At 38.0% G+C, this 19195-nt stretch overlaps 1 protein-coding gene across 3 annotated transcripts in view; it reads right to left on the bottom strand.

Annotated features, from left to right (window-relative positions):
• The window catches only part of DLC1 (DLC1 Rho GTPase activating protein), a 452588-nt gene that overhangs the window by 281774 nt on the left and 151619 nt on the right, over positions 1-19195 (bottom strand). For all 3 annotated transcript variants that reach the window (XM_058669860.1, XM_058669861.1, XM_004592678.3), the window contains 2 exons: positions 11953-12102; positions 2457-2597 (listed from right to left, as the gene is read on the bottom strand). In XM_058669860.1, the coding sequence (XP_058525843.1) occupies positions 2457-2597; positions 11953-12102 (291 nt within the window). The remainder of the gene's footprint in view (positions 1-2456; positions 2598-11952; positions 12103-19195) is intronic.

Consider the following 19195-nt stretch of genomic DNA (forward strand, 5'->3'; position numbering starts at 1 on the left):
ATATAAGCAGGGGCTTGGAAAAGTGAATGAAAGAAAGTTACCTTCAACATGTAAGCCTCTGAAATCAGCATATGAAAGACTAATCCATACCATCATGTTTATAGCAACTCCATTCACAATAGCTAAGACAGGAATCAACCCAGATGTCCATCACTGGTTACTCAAAACCATGTCAAGTCCATAACATTGCAAATTGCTGTTGATGTTATATTGGGACTCTTAATTGACTGTGATGATATTCTGCCAGCTCAAACTTCAGACCAGAAAAGGTCTCCCCAAGAAACTGTTCAACCAATCTGGACAATAAGTAGCTGGACTCTATGCTTGGTATATGTTTGCAATGAAAGAATCTTGATTGAATTTGAACTGTAATACTGCATCAAGGTGGAGGAATCCACCGGGGGGAGGGGAGGGGGAGGGAGGGGGGGATTCCCAGAGCCTATGAAACTCACATAATGCAAAATAATTAACAATAAAAAAAAAAAAAATGTGCTATATACACTCCCCATAAAAATACTGAAGTCTTTGCTTTCACAACAAAATGCATGCAATTGAAGAACACTATGCATATCACAGTGACATAAGCCAGTCCCCAAAAGACAAATAGCAAAACTTTGCCCTTTTCCTCTGATCTGTGTTGACTAATGTATAAAGTACAAAAAAATGTAATATATGAGTGAAATGGACATTTTGAGATTTCATTGATGTTTGTAATAGTCCTTCTCTATGCCCGTGAAGAACACGATTTTTTTCTACTTACTACTTGTTAAAAAATTCTCTATTTAGTCAAGGATTAAGCTTGTGATAATAAAGTAAACTGAAAGTATGTCATCACAACAATTAAAAAAAATAAGGAAGGAGGACAGAGAGTGGGAGAAAAAGAGAGAGCAGCAATGATCATTATAGTGTTAAAACAGTATATATGAAATCTGTTCCATTTATATAAATAAAGAAAAAAAAGACACCCATATCTTATCCCAATGGTAAAAAAGCCAACACTCCAATGATCCTTCCAACTTTCGAATCAAAGTGTGTGGGGGCATGGAAATGGGATTTAAAAATCTTTCCTTAATCAGAAGGTGATAACAAGTTTCATGCTTTAAATTTGTATTTCAAACTTCCTTTCCATCATGAAAGAGAATACCATCTCATTTCTATCTGCTTGTTGGCATATATAATGGGTGTCCCTGCTTCTTCAGGACACCTCAAAGTAGCATCCATCATGCAGTACCTTGTTGGTTTCTTCTATTCCCCATATACACAACATTACCACAGTCCATAAGCATGTCATTGCATCTTTCTGTTTGCATGCATACCTTCCTTTGCTAGAACACAAACTGTTTTAAAACACAATGTATTTTATTCTTCTCCAAGTTTTTTCTTTTGCCGTAGTGCACAGTGTGTAATAAATGTTCAATAAATGTTTATTCTATCAAAAATGATCTACATGTAAGTAACAGACTTTCTAATTTTTATGTAAATATTCAAGTCTGGTAAATCTGCAGTGTAAATGATGCATTTTTACTCATCTTGAAATTGCAGCAAATGTACCCCGTTTTAAATTCAGAGTGTTCTGTTTTGAGTCCTATTTTAGAGTTGCCTTTCATTTTAAAGGCAGGCAAATAAGCAATCCAAACTTGCTTCCCTGTGTTAAGCTAACGTGGGTATTCAAAAAAATAATACTGCTCTATGATTTTCACTAAACTAGGAAAGGTTATTTTGGAAAAGCTAGGCCTTTAGATATTTGAAGTAGTAATTACTTCCTCCATAAATGTTACCTTTTAGAGTCAAATACTATTTTCCTGTAGCAGTTCAACTTTTTGCTTAAAGGAGAATGCCTTTTATTCACAATTCACCATGCTGTGTTATATTCAATGTAGTAATCTTTCCTTTTATTCATTCCCACAATATTGTAAAGTTTGTGAATCATTGTAATAATGACAGCACTAGGCTTGCAGAGGGAATTTCACCAAGCACGGTTTATGTGCACTGCATTGTTTAATATCCACCGAAAAAGTTTAAATTTACGGTATAGCTGATTTTGGATCTCTATCTCTGTTCACTATGTCTCTCTCTCTCATTTGTATCTACCTACCTATCTGTCCATTATCTGTTGCCATCACAACGATCATCAGTCTTGCCCTGAATTTTAGACAGACAATTTTCTACTCAATAAGCAGCTTGTTCAACATAACAATGCAGGAAAGCCCCTCTCTTTGAATATTCAGCAACAAAATGGCATTTGGATATTTTGATACTTTTTGATCCATGAGCATTTTTGGTGAATCACTTGTGTTATTTATAAAACAAACCATTTGCTAATTAATAGGTGTGTTCTTTGTTAGCTGCTTGAGTCATTTCATCTCTAAGAGTGATTTCAATGGATACAATGCCAACTCTTACCTGATGGTCATATCACTGACACATTGAGATGCAAGTCAGAATTTACGACTTACCATAGTCTTGGGTTTGGTTCCAGAACTGGTCACCTGGATGGAAGATGCCAGGTCAGAGCACTCAGTGTTGGAAGACACATATTCTTGAGTCTGAATGACTGAAATATTATCTGCTCCACTTTCAGATCCAGATTCCAGATCCTGGAAAAAACAAATGCTTTGATATGAAGGGTATGTGAATGTTCCCTTTCCTTCTCCCAACCTTCTTCCAACCTTCTTGCCACTGCCAACACACATTAAAAAACTAAAGAATGGTTCACAACTGATATTGACATGCCACTCACAATGAAAGAAGTAGCATGTCACTTTGATAACTGGACAGGTCAGGGTTGGAAGGGCCATTGGTGGAGGCTAGCATGTATCTGGCATGTAGTCATTTTCCCTGAATGCCAGCTATTATTATAAATGTTTTTATTCACAAATATACACATGAGGTAAAACTATGGATATTGGATAGAAGTAATAATTCATTAACTTTGGACAAAGCTGAGCATTAAATTTATCAGATACTCTTTTGGGCTTAGAAGAAACTTGACTGCATAGAATAAAGGAAGCAGTAAGGAGGATGTATGGGAAGCAGCAAAGGTCCAAGTTACCCTATGTATTCAATGCAAGGAACTCATGAATTAAATATTTCTACATTGGGGTGCTTGCAGTGCCTCAACAAGCTAATCCTCCACCCTCAAATTCAAGCATCCACATGGGTGCTGGTTCATGTCCCAGACGCTCCATATCTGTTCCAGCTCTCTGTTTATGGCCTGGGAAAGCGCACTGGAGGACGGCCCAAGTCCTTTGGACCCCGCAGCCATGTGGGTGACCTGGAAGAAGCTCCTGGCTCCTGGCTTTAGATTGGCTCTGCTCTGACCGATGTGGCCTTTTGGGAAGTGACCCAGTGGATGGAAGATCTTTCTCTCTCTCCTGCCCTCTATAAATCTGCTTTTCAAATAAAAATAAATAGATCTTTTTAAAAATACATTTTTATGTCTGCTATTTCTGTTTCAACCTTTCCATTGTCTGTATGGTCTACCCTTTACATACTCTCTGGCTCTTTGCTGTACAAGTCTCCCGTTTCTTAGCATGCTCTGGTCATGTAGGTTCAGTTTCTGATACACCACTTTGGCTTTTTAACAACAAGGACTATGCTCTTTGCTTTGCTGGTCCTTTCTTGTCACTCAGGTCTCAACTCAAATGCCATTACCTGAGAGAAGCACCTGTTGACATTTCAAGCTAAAGCAGTTTTTCCCCTTCACAGGACATGGCCTGGTATGGACAAAGTCTTACTACACTGTTTACTTAACAAGTATTATTTATGTTCACCATCTGTCTTTTGATCCATCCATCTACTTACATTCCTATCCACATAATCATGTCTCTCTGTTTATAATTCTTGTCTGTAACCTTTTATTAGTATGCAGGCATCACAATAGCAACAGTGTCTTCATTTGTCATTATTCACTTACATATCTTGAAATTTTAGAATACTGCCTGCCACACAGAATATGGTTATTAAATATTTACAAAAGAACAGCAACACTGACAATTAACTTTTCTTTGATTACCAGGTTGTTAAAGACATACATAATAATACTGAATATGAACATGCCATATTCTTCAATCATACGTGGATGTATATGCACAAAATACAAACTGGGGTGGAGTTCTGATGTAGCAGGGACAGCTGCCTGTGGTGATATTGGAATTCCATTCAGGACCTGGCTGCCTCACTTCTGATCCAGCTCGCTGTTAAAGGCCTGCGAAAACCAGCTGGAAATGGCTCAAGTGTCTGACCCATTATAGCCTATGTGGGAGACAGATGAAGCTCCTGTCTCCTAGCTTCAGCCTGTCCCAATTTGACCATTACAGCAATCTGAGAAGTGAATCAGTAGATAGCTTATCTTTCTCACTCTTTATCTTTCTCTCTGAAATTCTGATGCTCATAAATAAATAAATAAATAAATAAAATGAAAAAGGACAAAATCTGTAACTCTAAATTTCTCATTATAGAATTATTTAAGATTAGAGCCATTTTTTTCTTTTTTTACATGGAAATGACAAAACTTTTTGCATAAAATGCCCCTTCCTGTTTATATTTATTTACACAAATATCAGGACAATCTCATATCTTTATAAGCACACTAAGGCTGGGAAATAAAATCATAAATTAAAAAAATACTTTTCTGTGCAGTTCCTTGTTATAGAGAATATTTCACAGCCATATCTGCCATTGTGGATGCAGTTACTAACATTTATGATGATAACAAGTGCATTTGTCAACTCTTCAATACTATTACAAGCGCCCGAGGAAAGCTACTTAGGAAGGAAAGCAGCTTATATTGGCTTATAGGTTTGGAGGTTTCCACTCCAACATGTGTGGCCCTGATTTTACTGTCTGGTGAGCCTAGAGGATGGCCATGGCAATGTGTGTATGAAGGAATAATCGCCAGGGAGTCAGGGAACTTTTATAACTAATCTTCTGGTGAGATCTATCTACCTTCCAACAAATGTCCCTAAGGACCTCCCACTCCTGGACCCACCTCCCAAACACCATAATTACATTACATTTTTATTTATCCTTAGGGTCTTTGACATAAGACTTTGGGGTTTAAAGCTTAACTCTGCACGAGTTTAGGGGCAATATTATTCTCACATCACTACACCAAGTCTGGAGGCAGGTAACTTGACCAACTTCATTTTCCATGGTAGTATCAATATAAAAATTCAGGTTTTTCTGACTCCTGGGTTTATTCCTAAGATAATGACCACAATTAGTACTATTACCACAGTTTAGGACTAGTGTCATACAATATAACTGAGTAAGTGATTAAGATGAGTCACAAATGCGTGGCTTGATAAACCTTTATTATTGTCTCTTATTCCCTCTGTTCACTATGAAAAATAATATACTGTGTTCTCAAGATCTCTCATGTCCACTCCTTCTCTCCTTGCATATTGCTGCTATACATGAAGTAAGTGGTAAGTCAGCTTTGAGTGAGTACAAGTACCACCTCATAATTTCCACGTGGCCCACTTTGCATTGTATGATACATCCTATAGATCATCTTCCTACAAGATTCTCTTCATCACTGTGATCCTGTACCTCCAGTTATACCAGGCCATAAGAATCTAAATATCTCAGAGAAGTTGTTGTTTTTTTTTGTGGAAGGGAATCAAGTGTGGAAAATGCTAGAGTGAGGGTGTATATAAAATTTAACTGTGGCACAGAGGAATACGTGTCATGTGACTCACTGGATACATAAGTACAGATCTGTAGATAACAACACAGATCCCCTTGTTGACCCTCAATATGAAGAAGGTAATGGGAACTGGTCATCTCCAAGGAGAATCTTAAAAGTCATACAGTAGGGAGAATTAATTCTAGAAGCTGCATGGGAGATTTAAGGGGTAAATGTAGAAATATCAACCACTGAAGGCTTGCAAAGGAACTGTTGAAGAGTAAGAAGATAGAAAAGCAGAGTATTCTGGAGCCATGAGAGGGGTGAAAACCAAGAAGAGTATGCACAATAGCATCAAATGCCCACCTTGAGACTGAGGAGTTTCCACAAGGTGTGTCAAGACAGAAGGGTTTGTGGAGAAATTATATATAAATAGTCAAAACTTGGACAAACCAGAGTATTAGGTGCAAATGGGAATACAACTTAGCTTTTCAAAGGAGGGGTGAAATGGGACATGCTTAAAGGTCAAGAGAAACTATTTTGTAAATGTCTGTAAAAAAATGATATTTCTTACCAATCCACTCTCCACTCCCTATTGCTAATAGAGCATTAGCTCATAAAAAAGAGGGGTTTTTAAAAGGTATGTGGTAGAGAAAAAACAGCATTGGTAAATATATGCATTACAGAGAAAAAAGGAGAATATCTAATAGACATAGTGCAATGAATTTTGAAGCCATGAGCAGATGAATAATTAATTGGTGGAGCAAAGTCAGGAGTTGGGAGGAAATGCAGATGATGGCAAAGACAGTAAGAGCAGTTTCAGACTACAGGAGTAACATCTATTTGTGATGTAAGAGGAAGAAAGAAGAGGCATCCAGAGCCCCTTGTGTTGCAAGGATGATGCTGGAAAGCTTGTCAATGGCTTGTGTTCCCTATGTGAAGAGGAGGGCAAAGATATAACTAAGAGGATTGGGTTAGGGTATGCGAAGAAGAGTAAACATTTTTGAGAAACTATCTTAGAATTTGAGAGAAGATCTAGGGAAAGTAAAAAAGAGAGCAGAATGGTGTTTCAGGTCTAGCTAAATATAGTGGCAGGGTTCTGGTTTTTAAATTTCTTTTGCACCCCTGTAGCATAGATAAAATATGCCACGCTACTATAAATATGCCCTTGATTACACAAGGACTCAAAAACACCTGCTAACACAAACTTCAAAAATAAACTTATTATTGGGTAGAAAATATCCTATCTGACATAAGTATTCCGATCCCTGAAATGGCACTTCTGTCACTGCTAATAAATAAGTTGCATCTTGTGAAGACTTCCAAATACAGTAGAATGAGCATTTGTTCTGACATTCAGTATGTGGAGGTAACTCTTAGCAGTTGTGTGACTCTGGTGAATTTTTCATCCCTTCCATCCATATGACTTTAGGTATATCAGTAATCCAAATCTCAGGTTGCTCATGTCAGGATTGCTGAGAGGAGAAATGAAGGAACACATGCAGAGACAAATGCCCACTCAATACTACTGGCTTTTTCTCCATTATTCATTCCTGGTCATGCTGTGGGATTGGCTCTCATTAGCCAGCCCCAAGACATTAGTAAGCTGTGACACTTCAGCAAGCCAGGTGTTTGAATTTGAAGGGCAACTACCAGGTATTAGACTGCAGGAACTCTACCAATGTGCAGACAACTTAGAAGGCTCTACCTAGACAGCCTCCTTTAGATCATCATCTCTTTTATTTTTCTTCCCTTCTTCCTCTCTCTTCTCCCTCCCTTCTTTTCTTCCTAATATTTATTTGACAGGCAGAGAGTCATAAAAGGAAAGAGAGGGAGGGAGAAAAGGAGGAAAAGAGAGAGAGAGAGAGAGAGATAGAAAGAGAGAGAGAGATCCACTGATTCACTCCACAAACACAGTGGCTGGGGATAGAATGGGCCAAAAACAGTAGCTGGGCAGGTTGGTCCTCCTATGTGTGTGTCAGGAACCCAACTACTTGAGTTATCACCTGCCTGGCTCCCGTAGTACACATAGGAAGGAAGCTGGAACTGCAAATTGGAACTCAAACCCAGCAACTTGGATGTGGGATGTGAGTGGCATCTTAACATCTTAACTCTTCTACCTTTATTTTAGTATTTTTTCTTTCAAATTGATTTCATTGCCAAATAGTCTATTATATATTATTCATAGTTCTATGTAGAAGCCATCATAGAATTTTCTCATAAATAAAGTAGGAATGTGGATCTTGAATTCATTCTATTGTCTTGGTCTTCCTGCTAAACTGTATACTCAGTGCTATAGGAGGGCGGGGCAGAAACACTTTGTGTTCTGCATAACCATGCCATTATAACCCATGTATTCCAGAGCAATTATCAAATGGAATGGAAAGTGCCTGTGGAAAACTTCTGATGATGAGAGTACCTTGGCTTTAATATACTGAGGAACAGAAATAGAGAACAAGGGATGCCCTAGAAAAACATAAAGGACAAAAAAGCAGTTTTGAGGGCTGCAGGACATTTCTTTCGCTGAATGCCTGGTCTGGGTCCAGGGTGGAAAGGAAGGGAATTAAAAGTTGCTAAATATATATGTTGGATCTGTGCATGACCTTCACGATGTTCTTACACTTACTCATTCCAACAAGCCATTAGCTAGCAACAATATTTCCTGACAAATTTAAAAGATGTTCTCATGTTCCCAGAGACTTAGTAACAGAAATGATATTGAATCCAGGCCAGTGCAGACTTCAGTTCCCATTTCTACTGTATTATTTTTGCCTATTCCAACCACATATTGAATTTAGAGCTTAGAAATAGAGCTCAATGTACAGAGACAACAATTGGGGTGATATATCATGAGACACAATTTGTAAAATAAAATCCAGCCTCCATTAAATGGGGAGAGAAATGTGAATGTGGAGCAATCTTAAAATTATCACTCAGGTTAGCTCCTGTTTCTGTCTTTAACATTTAACACAGATCCATGACTACAAGGTAAGGTCTTGATTTAAGAGATGAGATAACACAAGGTTATGTTGGGCACGAGTCTGGACAGTATTCTTTTCTTTTCCCTGTATACACAGAAACTGGAAAAAGCTGGATGTGGTGGGAAAGACAGAGATTGAAAAAACAAAAAGTATTGAATTAGGTTTCTCCACAGCTGTCATGAACTAACAGAACCAGGTATCCTGCATGAAGCCAGCAGATCTGGTGCACCTGTTCCACTTCAAGGACCAGATTGCTGCCAGGAAGGACCTACCACGGAGAACAAGAAAATCTGCTCCCTCATGAAGCTGGTGAGTGCAGTGACAAAGAGGTGAACAGCTCTGAGTGGTGTTTTTTTTTTTTTTTTTTTTTTTTTTTAAAAAAGCAAGACATGTTAGCTGAAGAAGTCAGCAGAAATAAAGGCTAGCAATGTAGATAGAGAAACATTTCTAGCCGAGGGGGGAATCATGTATTGAAAAATAGTCAGGCATCCCCTTAATGAAAAAAATACTCAGAGCCAACTGCAAGCTCAAAAAAGAAGACAAATGAAGGTGAATCAATAAGCAGGACTCAGTGAAGAATCCACAAAATCAAACAAAAAACAACAGCTTTTTTTTTTTTTGCAATGAATATGAAAATGAGTAAAGAATTTGGGCTCAAATGCTCATTTGAGAGCATTTACAGTGCTTTTAAAAATAGTTCTCCTATTACAAAAGCAGTAACAATTCATTCTAGAAAATGACAAAATATAAAGGAAAAGTCATACAATTAAAAAAAGTCTATTACTACACTTCTACCTTGAAATGTCAACTCTGGAAATAAACTCATATTAATATTTTGCTTCCCCACAGGAGGGTGTGTTTCCATGTGAGTGATATTTTCAAACACAATTGAGGATGTATTATATATGCTCTATTTATTTCTTTATTTTTATTGCAAAGTCAGATACACAGAGAGGGGGAGAGACAGAGAGCAAGATCTTCCATCAGATGGTTCACTCCCCAAGTGGCCTCAATGGCCAGAGCTGCACTGATCCGAAGCCAGGAGCATGGAGCCTCTTCCAGGTCTCCTATGCAGGTGCAGGGTCCCAAAGCTTTGGACCCTGCTTTCCCAGGCCACAAGCAGGGAGCTGGATGGGAAGCCGGGCTGCTGGGATTAGCACTGGCGCCCATATGGGATCAATCCCCTGCACGTGCAAGATGAGGACTTTAAATGCTGAGCTACTGCTTTGGGCTCTGTATATTCTTTATCCTGTTTTCCACTTGTGTGCATTTTCAAGTTACAAATTTAAGGAGCCACCATTATACAAATGGGTGCCAGTTCATATTCTAGGTACTCCCCTTCTCTCCATCTCCCTGCTAATATCTTGGAGAATCAGCAACTGGCGGCCGAGTGTCTGAGCCCATGCCTCCAATAAGGGATTCCTGGATAAAATTCCTGGCTCTTCGATTCAGCTTGGTGCAGTCTGGGCTGTTGTAGCCATCCGGGAAGTGAGTCAGCAGATGGAGGATCTGTGTCTCTCCTTCTCTCTTTGAATCTCTTTCAAACAAATAAACTTTAAAAAATTGTTAAACAAACAAAATCCCAGAAAACAAAAACAAGCCCCACAAAACCACCAAAAAACACAAAAGAGAAGCTAACAAACATACCAGAATCATGTGTGAATGACAAAAAAGTACTAAAGTTATACTATTATTGAAAACTGTGATTATTATTCTCAGCTTTTGAAGAGTTGATGATGCTTGTATTGTGGTGCAGCACAAAATGCTCCTTGCAATGATGGCATTCCATAAGAGCACTGGTTTGAGTCCTGGCTATTTTGCTTCCAGTCCAGCTCCTGGCTAACACATCTGGAAAGCAGCAGAACTGGCCCACGTGCTTGGGACCCTGCCATCAACATGGGAGACCTGGATGGAGTTCTGAGATCCTGGTGTCAGCTCAGCCCAGCCCTGGTCATTGAGGCCATCTGGAGAATGAACCACCAGCTGCAAGACCTCTCTCTTTCTTTCTCTTTGTCTCTCCCTTTCTTTTTGTCACTCTGTCTTTCAAATAAATCAATTTTTTTTAAAGAAATGCTGATGAAAATGAGTTTAAAGCACCATTAAAATTTTCACGTGAAAACAAAATTAAAATATTTCCTCCTGCTGACTCTGCGGAGCCTCCTTCGATTGCATATTGTCTATTTTCACTAAGGCAGCCCCAGGGTGGGAGAACTTGACTCTGTCTAGGAAGGAATAATGCGGCTTAGGGAAAATTCATTGTGAAGAAAATATTTACATGGAGTCCTAAAGGATGTAAAAACAATTGTGCAGATTATGAACAATAGAAAACATCATTCCTTCTGGTTTTCAAGTTTGAAATATTTAGTTTCATATTTATTCATTTTTAATTAACTAGGTTTTGCATAAGCTATTAAATTCCCAGTAGAGAAGGTAATATAATGGAATGCTAAAATGAAAAAGCATTGGACTGAGACTGGCTGAGTTTGCCAACTCTAACTCAAGCAATAGCTAACTTCTCTATGCCTTTGACTTCTTTGAAAAAAGGCTATGAAAAATGTTAACATATGTAAATTATTTAGAAAGTACATAGTGCATCCTGAAATTTGCACTTATTTGTTAATTTATTTGTGAGGAGAAGACACTTTCAATAGTTTGTGTTGGCCTGTGGTAGGACCTAGGAACTCAATTCATGTTTCCGATGTCCTTGGCTGGAACTCAGTTACCCAAACCATCACTGTCACCTCTCATTGTGTGATGGGCCAAAAGGCAGAAGCAACAGCCACGGGTGAGACTAGAACTCTGATGTGAGATACTGGCAGTGTTAATGATTAAAGATAAACACTTTTTCAGTAGCTCTTATTTTACTCTGGCATAGTCTGCTTCACAGAACAAATGTGGGATGACTTCAGAACCAGTGGTAGGATTATGCTAAGGTAAGAAAATGATCTCAAATAATTCTATTTCAATAGGTACTCAATTAATGTATAGAAGTATGGTTCAAAGAGTTTGTGGGAAAATATAACGAAAAGACATTTATTTTGACATTAAAAAGCTTGAAAGTTACAAATTTTTCCATAATGCATGCTTTCATGATTATTTTGAAGGTCCCAGGTAAAAGTGTCTTAGTGTAATCCTTCCTATTTAATGTTCATTTCCTCTAGTAGCACCCACTTCTCTGTAGACTCCCTGAATAAAAGAAAGCATAGGAGAGCATGAAACTATTTGAACGATTGAAAAAAATCTCTTAGGATTATCATGAAAATTATGCATTTGCAAGAGCTGCTGTTTGAGGTAAAGAGACAGCATCCCCACAGGCAAAGAAGGGGGCAGTGGCAAGCTTACAGGGACAGGTCGGCGCAGGCTGGCTGGCGTGCTGGATGGAGAGGAGCTGCTGCTGAGGGCGTTCTCGATGTCCTGGTCAAGCTGGGCCAGTTTCATTATTAGCAGCACCATGGAGTCCAGCCGTGCCCTGTCTCGATCTTCTCTTATTTCCTGAGGAACAGACAGAACATGTTATTACTGGATCTTAAAGGCCCACTTCTTGGATAGAATAAAAAGTTCCCTGTTCTTCCATATGACACAAAGGACACTGGATAACAGTTTTCTACTTAAGTGGGTAGGAAAAGCCTAATTTGCTTCAACAACGAGCTCTTCTTTGGGCAAGACACAACCCAGTGCCAAGAAAGCAGTTCATATGAATATTAAAATATAACTTATGGGACAAAATGCAACGAAAAAGCACAACATCAATGAGATCTTATACATGGTGCTTTCCAATTCATTATTCTTTGGAAAAGTTGTATGTTAATAGCTGTGGTTAAAAATTGAAGAATGCATATGAGATCATATTATTTGAAGAATATTTTTTTTAAAAGACATTCATTTACTTTGTAAAGACAGAATAACGGGGGCTGAAGGGAAAAGAAATGATTGCAACAGTTGTGGATGCGCCAGGTTGGAGCCAAGAGTCTAGGACTCCATCCAGGTCACCTATGTGAGTAGCTATGGCCCATGCATTTGGGGCATCCTTTGCTGCCTTCCAGGTGCATTATCAGGAAGTAGAATAGGAAGTGGAGTAACCTGGATGGAACTAACATTCTGACATGGGAGATGGATGTTCTGAGCAGTTACATAACCATTGTAACAACAATGCCAAAGTTTGGGGAAATATTTCTGGGCATATAATATATACATACTTTATACATATGTGTATGTGTATGTATATATACACACACATATGTGTTTCATATATATGAAAAGACTCGAGTAAGGCAAATTTTTGGTTTGTGTAGTGGGTATTGTCCCTTGCTAGGGCCATTCGTGTACTAATAGCTGTGTCAAAATGTATCATTACTAATATTTCTTTCCAAGACTTTTTTCGTTCTCGCGCTTTACCAAAAAGGACAGAGAGAAACAGCTTCCATCCACTGGTTCACTAGCCAAATTTTTGCAACAGCCAGGGCGAGGCCAAGCTGAAACTAGGCGTTCAGAACTCCCTGGGACTTCCACAGAGGTGGTATGGATCCAAAAACTGCTGCCTCTCAGGGTCTGCATTAGCAGAAAGCGGGAATGGAAGCAAAGGAACCAGTACTCAAACTAGGCACTCTGATAGAGGATAGCTGTCCCAAACGGGGTCTTAACTGCTATGTAATATGTCTGCACCGAGTTCTCTATATTTTAATCAGTCAGAGCAGACTGTTAATGTGACAAAGACATTATCATTTGGATGTCAAATAACAGGATTATTTAAGTTGGTCAGAGGATCAATTAAGCAAATATTTGATTATTCGAATAAACTGAATTTGCACTTGGTTTAACAGACTAACACAAACTGAAAGAACTAGGTTTGTTTCTAAAAGGACAGGTTAATTTTGAGAATAGATTTTAAGAATTTTCTGAGATGTGTTAATGACTTCAGAATCCTGTGCACATTTTTTAATATTTCAGTTTCAACACATACATTGAGTAATGCTCCAAGCTAGATTAGAAACTTTCATCATCAGAAAGTTTTATTGTGCTTATCCTATTAAGTCCCAGGTTTTTAATCCTGTAATTATTTCATGGAAATAATACTTATTGCAAAGTTATGATGATTGACATATTCGTTGTTTAAGTCTTTAAAGGAGTCATATTTATGAATGATGGGACATAATGGGTTAAATGGTAGCATAATATTTGCAAACAAAACCGGACCTTTCCCTCATTGCTACAGGACTTTGTTATCTTCAAAGCAAATTATCTCCAATAAGATTCTGTTTGTTAAGTTGCAGAATATTAGAGATAATTTAGACTATTTACTTCTAAATCTTCCAGAAAATGGACAAATTTGAATAATGATTAAGTCAACTTAATTATTCCTGCAACGTACTTGTTTCTATAATTTTCTTCCATCAGAAAAGTTATGTTTGGCAAGATGACTTCCTTTGTATCCCCACATCCACGTATGTTTTTGTGTAATTGTCTTTTCTTACTGATACTATCATCAAGGACAAACATTAGGTTCTTCCCCACGGCACACAGAGTCACATTACATACTGCACACACAATACATTTTCAGGAATAATAATAGTGACACCATACAATTAATTGAGTCAAACACTAGGATTGAGTGAAACAACACCTCTCAAAGCCTTAGGAAATGTATCTTGATATTCTGCCAGCTCCTAAGTTAGTGTTGGATAAAGCAGTATATCCTGCAGCTATCCTGGACTCCAGTTGTTTCTGACACAATTTGTCTTTGAATTAACTGGATGCTGAGACTTTACTTTAAAAACATTTTCAAATCCACAGATTGAGCATCAAATTAATTCAAATGATCTGCCAAAGGGAATACACCAAACAGTCTTGATCTACAGGACTGCTCTAGAGAAATAAGCCCACCCCTTCTTCCTTTCTTTCATGAATGCTTCCTTGCTCACCATCCATGATACTCATCCTGAAGTGTCAAGTCTATCACATGTTGCACGTTCATAAAAGCTCCTAAAGTAGAGTGACTGCAAATCTGACGCTTTGGATAAATATTGTTGACCCTGTTTTTAAAGTCCAAGTATTAAATATTGTTGACTCCGTTTTTAAAGTCCAAGTATTAATACTTCACAAAGTTCTAACCTTTCATATGTTCATGGCTAAACTCCAGCAAATAGCTCATGCCTGGAAACAGCAGTGTATTTGTAGATTTTGGCTAGGTGAGCTGGCTCTTCAGTGGATATTCAGTTTCATACTGTCATGATGGTCCACGAAGAGGAACTTTTTAATAAATGAATTTTCTTATTAATGTAATCAGTCTTCAGTAACTTAACCTCTTCAAATCAAGGATTATATGCTCGCTTCTCTTCACTTGCATATATCCTTCCTCCTTTAGTCACAGCTGTTCTGGCCCAAGCACTTTTAAACGGAATGAATATACACTGATGAATGAGACAAATGAGATCCCCATTTTCCTGAATATTGTAACAAACCATGGGAAGACTAGCAGTGAAAATAAAAAAAAATTATAAATAAGATAGCTTCATTTGAACAAGTATAAGAAGAAAATAAATACAGCAATAAAATACAGAGTGACAGAGGTAGCCTTCCACTTGGTATTCGCTAGTCACAGAAAGCATTCTACAGAAGTGATGTTAAGTCATGATGATTGGAGGAAAGAGGGAAAAAGAGATACAGGAAATATGTGTGATAAGGAGGAGGAGGCAGAGGAGGGGAAGAAGGAGCAGAAATAGAAAGAGGATTGAAGAAAACAATGTTCCAAGTGGAGTAAAGAATCATGCAATGATATTGAGATATGAATGAATTTGGTTAGTAAGTGAATCAAAAACAAAGGTTACTGAAATTGAAGGAGACTGGTTTGCAGGGGTACAATGGGGCTGAAAGTAAGTGATAGGCAAAGCACATTATGTACTGAAGGCCAGTGTAGAGGAGTGAAGTTTACTTTGTGATCCCGAAATTGCACATAATTAGCATATGCTCATCTTGATTATTTTTGTAGTTCTGGTCTTTTTTTCTTATTGTGAAGTCTAAACTGGACACACATTAGAGTGATTATGAAGAAATAACCAATGAGAAATCCCTACATGTTTTGAGATCACAGGGTAAAAGGAAAGGGCAGTGTTTGGGAAACATATTTCTTAGGAGTAGGAGGTGCTGGGGATAAATATGTTGGTGTTCAGCAACTGGGTCTCCAACAAAATGCTCTGATTTGTAAACATCTGATCTACGGTGTGAATACTATCCTGGCTGGTTTTCTGGTATCATCTACACATTGCTGAAGAGAGAATGCGGAGAGATGAATGAAATTCACTCTTGTGAGCTGGTGTGACAAGCTGTAAATGTTTGGTCCAAGCACACTGGGAATAGAGACTAATAGAATAATAATTCTTAGGATTGGACTTGAATATAAACCTTAATAGTTAAGCCAATAGTTTTTCTTTAAATTATTTTGATGATCTTTACATAGTTGATTAGGGCTCAAAGAGTCAAGGCTACAGGAAAGTGGGTAAGACCATAGTTTGCACATTCTTTTTTCCTTCCTGTATCTGGGGGATGAGGAGAGACAAAGGGAGGAGCCACACCCAGCCTCCCAACCATCCCAGGGTCCCCAATGTGGGGCATGCTCCGAGGGCACTGCTCAAGTAGTTTTGATAGTTCAACTGTTCTGAATTACTGCCAATCTCGCCATTCCAAGCACGATGAAATCTCTTCAGAATCCACTGGCTGACAAGCCAATAGTTTTAAGTAAGTGAGGCTCAATCAACATAATAATATGTCAAAATAGCACATATTATTTATTTAACTCACTTTTTAAAACATCTGGTTTTGATGTCCAGATATGGTTCAATATAAATTATGGATTTATATTTAAACTTAAAATATTCTTCTGAAATTCTTTTTTCCCTAGTACTGGCTCTATTACCTGTCTTCCTTACTCTATTTGTTATTTATGTTTGTAAAGTTCATTGAGGTTGATGATAATGAACATTTTTATACCCATATGTACTTAAGACACAATTTTTAAAAAGTTACTTATTGTAAATTTTGGATACTTTGTTCAGCAACTACACATTTGGAAATATAGTTCAGGAATGCAGTTAATTGGTTCCAGCTCTGTGATTTGGCTGGTGAGTGACCTAGACACTAGGGAAAACCACCAGGTCATTCTTCCACTGATAAATCCTACACCAGAGCCTAGTTTGAGAATCACCCCCTCCCCAATTTTTTTCTCTTCCTAGTATTTCATTTTGCATTCTTTCCATCTATGACATTTTAAATTACCCACTTAAGAGCACCATGTATTCTATTCTCAGTTTCTGCAACCTGGTTGCCATTTATGTCAACATCATACCAATGATTATAATAATTAACTGTGAGAAACCTCTGAGGTCATCCTGTCTAGTTCTTTATATTTAAAGTTATCATTTGGGATAAATTTATTGTTCACCCCCAATGGGCTATCTATTTTTTCCTAGTCATTAAATTATTTCCTGTTAGTGCATCCATAGCTTTAAGCTGTGTTTAAAGAGCCAAAACCTGCCTATCTGTAACTCTTCACATTCTCCCTCAGAACTGGACAAACTAAGTAGTATCTGTTCCTCAAAACAACCTTTTATGTATGCTAAGAACAACACTGCACCCATTTCCTTCCCTTTCTGGGTGAATTAACCTCAGTTCCTTTAGTTATTTATCATATGGCATGTTTCCAAGTCCTCATTAGTTCTGTTTATTCTTCTTTGGAGATGACATAATTCTGTCAATGCTCTGATTAATGGATTGTGCCCAGAACTCAATATATTACTCTCCATGTTGTGTGATCAGGTCAGAGTTTGCCAGCATATTACTGTTTTCTCCGCACAGCATATTACTGTTTTCTCCAGTGCCTGTTTGGAACATAGGCAAGGTTATTCCTAAAGGTGCAGCCACAATCTTCTTTTATTAATTAATTTATTCATTTTAATGAAGAAAAAGGATTTGGTTGACTGTGAGTTGAGCTTGACCCAAGAGTCGGTCTTTTTTTTTTCACCCAATATGTCTCTGTTTCCTTCTAAGAGCTAATACATCCTGCCGCCCTGAAACTTGTAACCAGCTGTTGCCAAAGTATAGATGATACATATCTAGCTGCTGTGGAACAAATCTCTAGCTGTATCTCCTTTTTTTTTTTTAAAAAAAGATTTATTTATTTTTATTGGAAAGGCAGATATACAGAGAGCAAGAGAGACAGAGAGGAAGATCTTCAATCTGATGATTCACTCCCCAGGCAGCCACAATGGCTGGAGCTGAGCCAATCTGAAACCAGGAGCCAGGAGCCAGGAACCTCTTCCAGGTCTCCCAAGTGGGTGCAGGGTCCCAACGCTTTGGGCTGTCCTCAAATGCTTTCCCAGCCACAAGCAGGGAGCTGGATGGGAAGTGGAGCTGCTAGAATTAGAACCGGCACCCCTATGGGATCCTGGAGCGTTCAATGCGAGGACTTTAGCTGCAAGGCTGCTGGACAGGGCCCATCTATTTGTATCTCTTTTTCAGACACAGGTCAACAGATACTATGCAGATTTAAGAAAAAAATATCCTTCTGTTCAATTTGATGTGTTGTCAGTTAAAATGGCCAAATAATTTCTGAAAATCTGAAAGATATTTTTCATTTATTACAAAGAACTACTTAATTTCTGAGCAATGAAGTCTCTGATTGTGATGGCATCTGGTAGAGATAAACTTGATTTCCAGTGGATAACTCTCTTTAAGAGGCCTCTAAATTGTTATGAATTAAACAATATGGCTCTCTACTACTCTTCTTTTCTTCCACCTAGGGAAGATAATTCCAACACTTTCTTCTTCTTTGAATTCTCTCAATTCAACAGCATGGTGGCATGGAGGAGGTGTAACCCCCTAGACATTTTACAGACTGGAGAAATGCGAAGTCCAAAGGAAATGATGCCTCCCCTAGAAAAACACAGGCTCTTTTCCCCTAATACACAGCATTTTGAAGAGATATTTTTAAAAAAATGAGTAAAATACCTTGATGCTTCCAGATAGTGAACATTTGGTCCAGCAAATACAGCATTGTTTGATTACTGTGTTTGTCAATGAACTAGGGAAATCCATTGATAGTCACAGGAAATTCAAGGCTTTGCCAGGAATAGAATGATTTTCACTCTTTAAGTTTCTGGCTGCTATGCTGTCCTCAATACCAAAGGCATCACACTGGCTATTCTGGGCTGGTAATATTCCTTTCTCATTCAATAAAGAAAGGAACCTTTTAGTGAAATACTTGGCTTAATTTCACCCTCAATCATTTGATCTGCAGCCAGCTGGAGCAGTATGAAAACTCACACTAGTTTTATACATTTCATTTGATAATAAATTCTCCATTCTAGACTTTCTAAAAATAATATCCTGTTTAAACAGCCAGTTATTAATTTTTTTCAGGAGCAGTGAGAATTTTCATCTGAATTGACAGAAGCTGAAGATAATATAATCATCCAAAGTTTGGATTTCTAGGCAAGTTAAATAAGTCATTCCTAATTTTTAATCTGCTGTGCTTCAGTATGAAACTTCTGGAGCCTGGGAAGAAAGAAAACAAACCAGTGACTTTCTCTTATTT

This window comes from Ochotona princeps, chromosome 11, assembly GCF_030435755.1.
Source record: "Ochotona princeps isolate mOchPri1 chromosome 11, mOchPri1.hap1, whole genome shotgun sequence".
In the NCBI taxonomy this organism is placed as follows: domain Eukaryota; kingdom Metazoa; phylum Chordata; class Mammalia; order Lagomorpha; family Ochotonidae; genus Ochotona; species Ochotona princeps.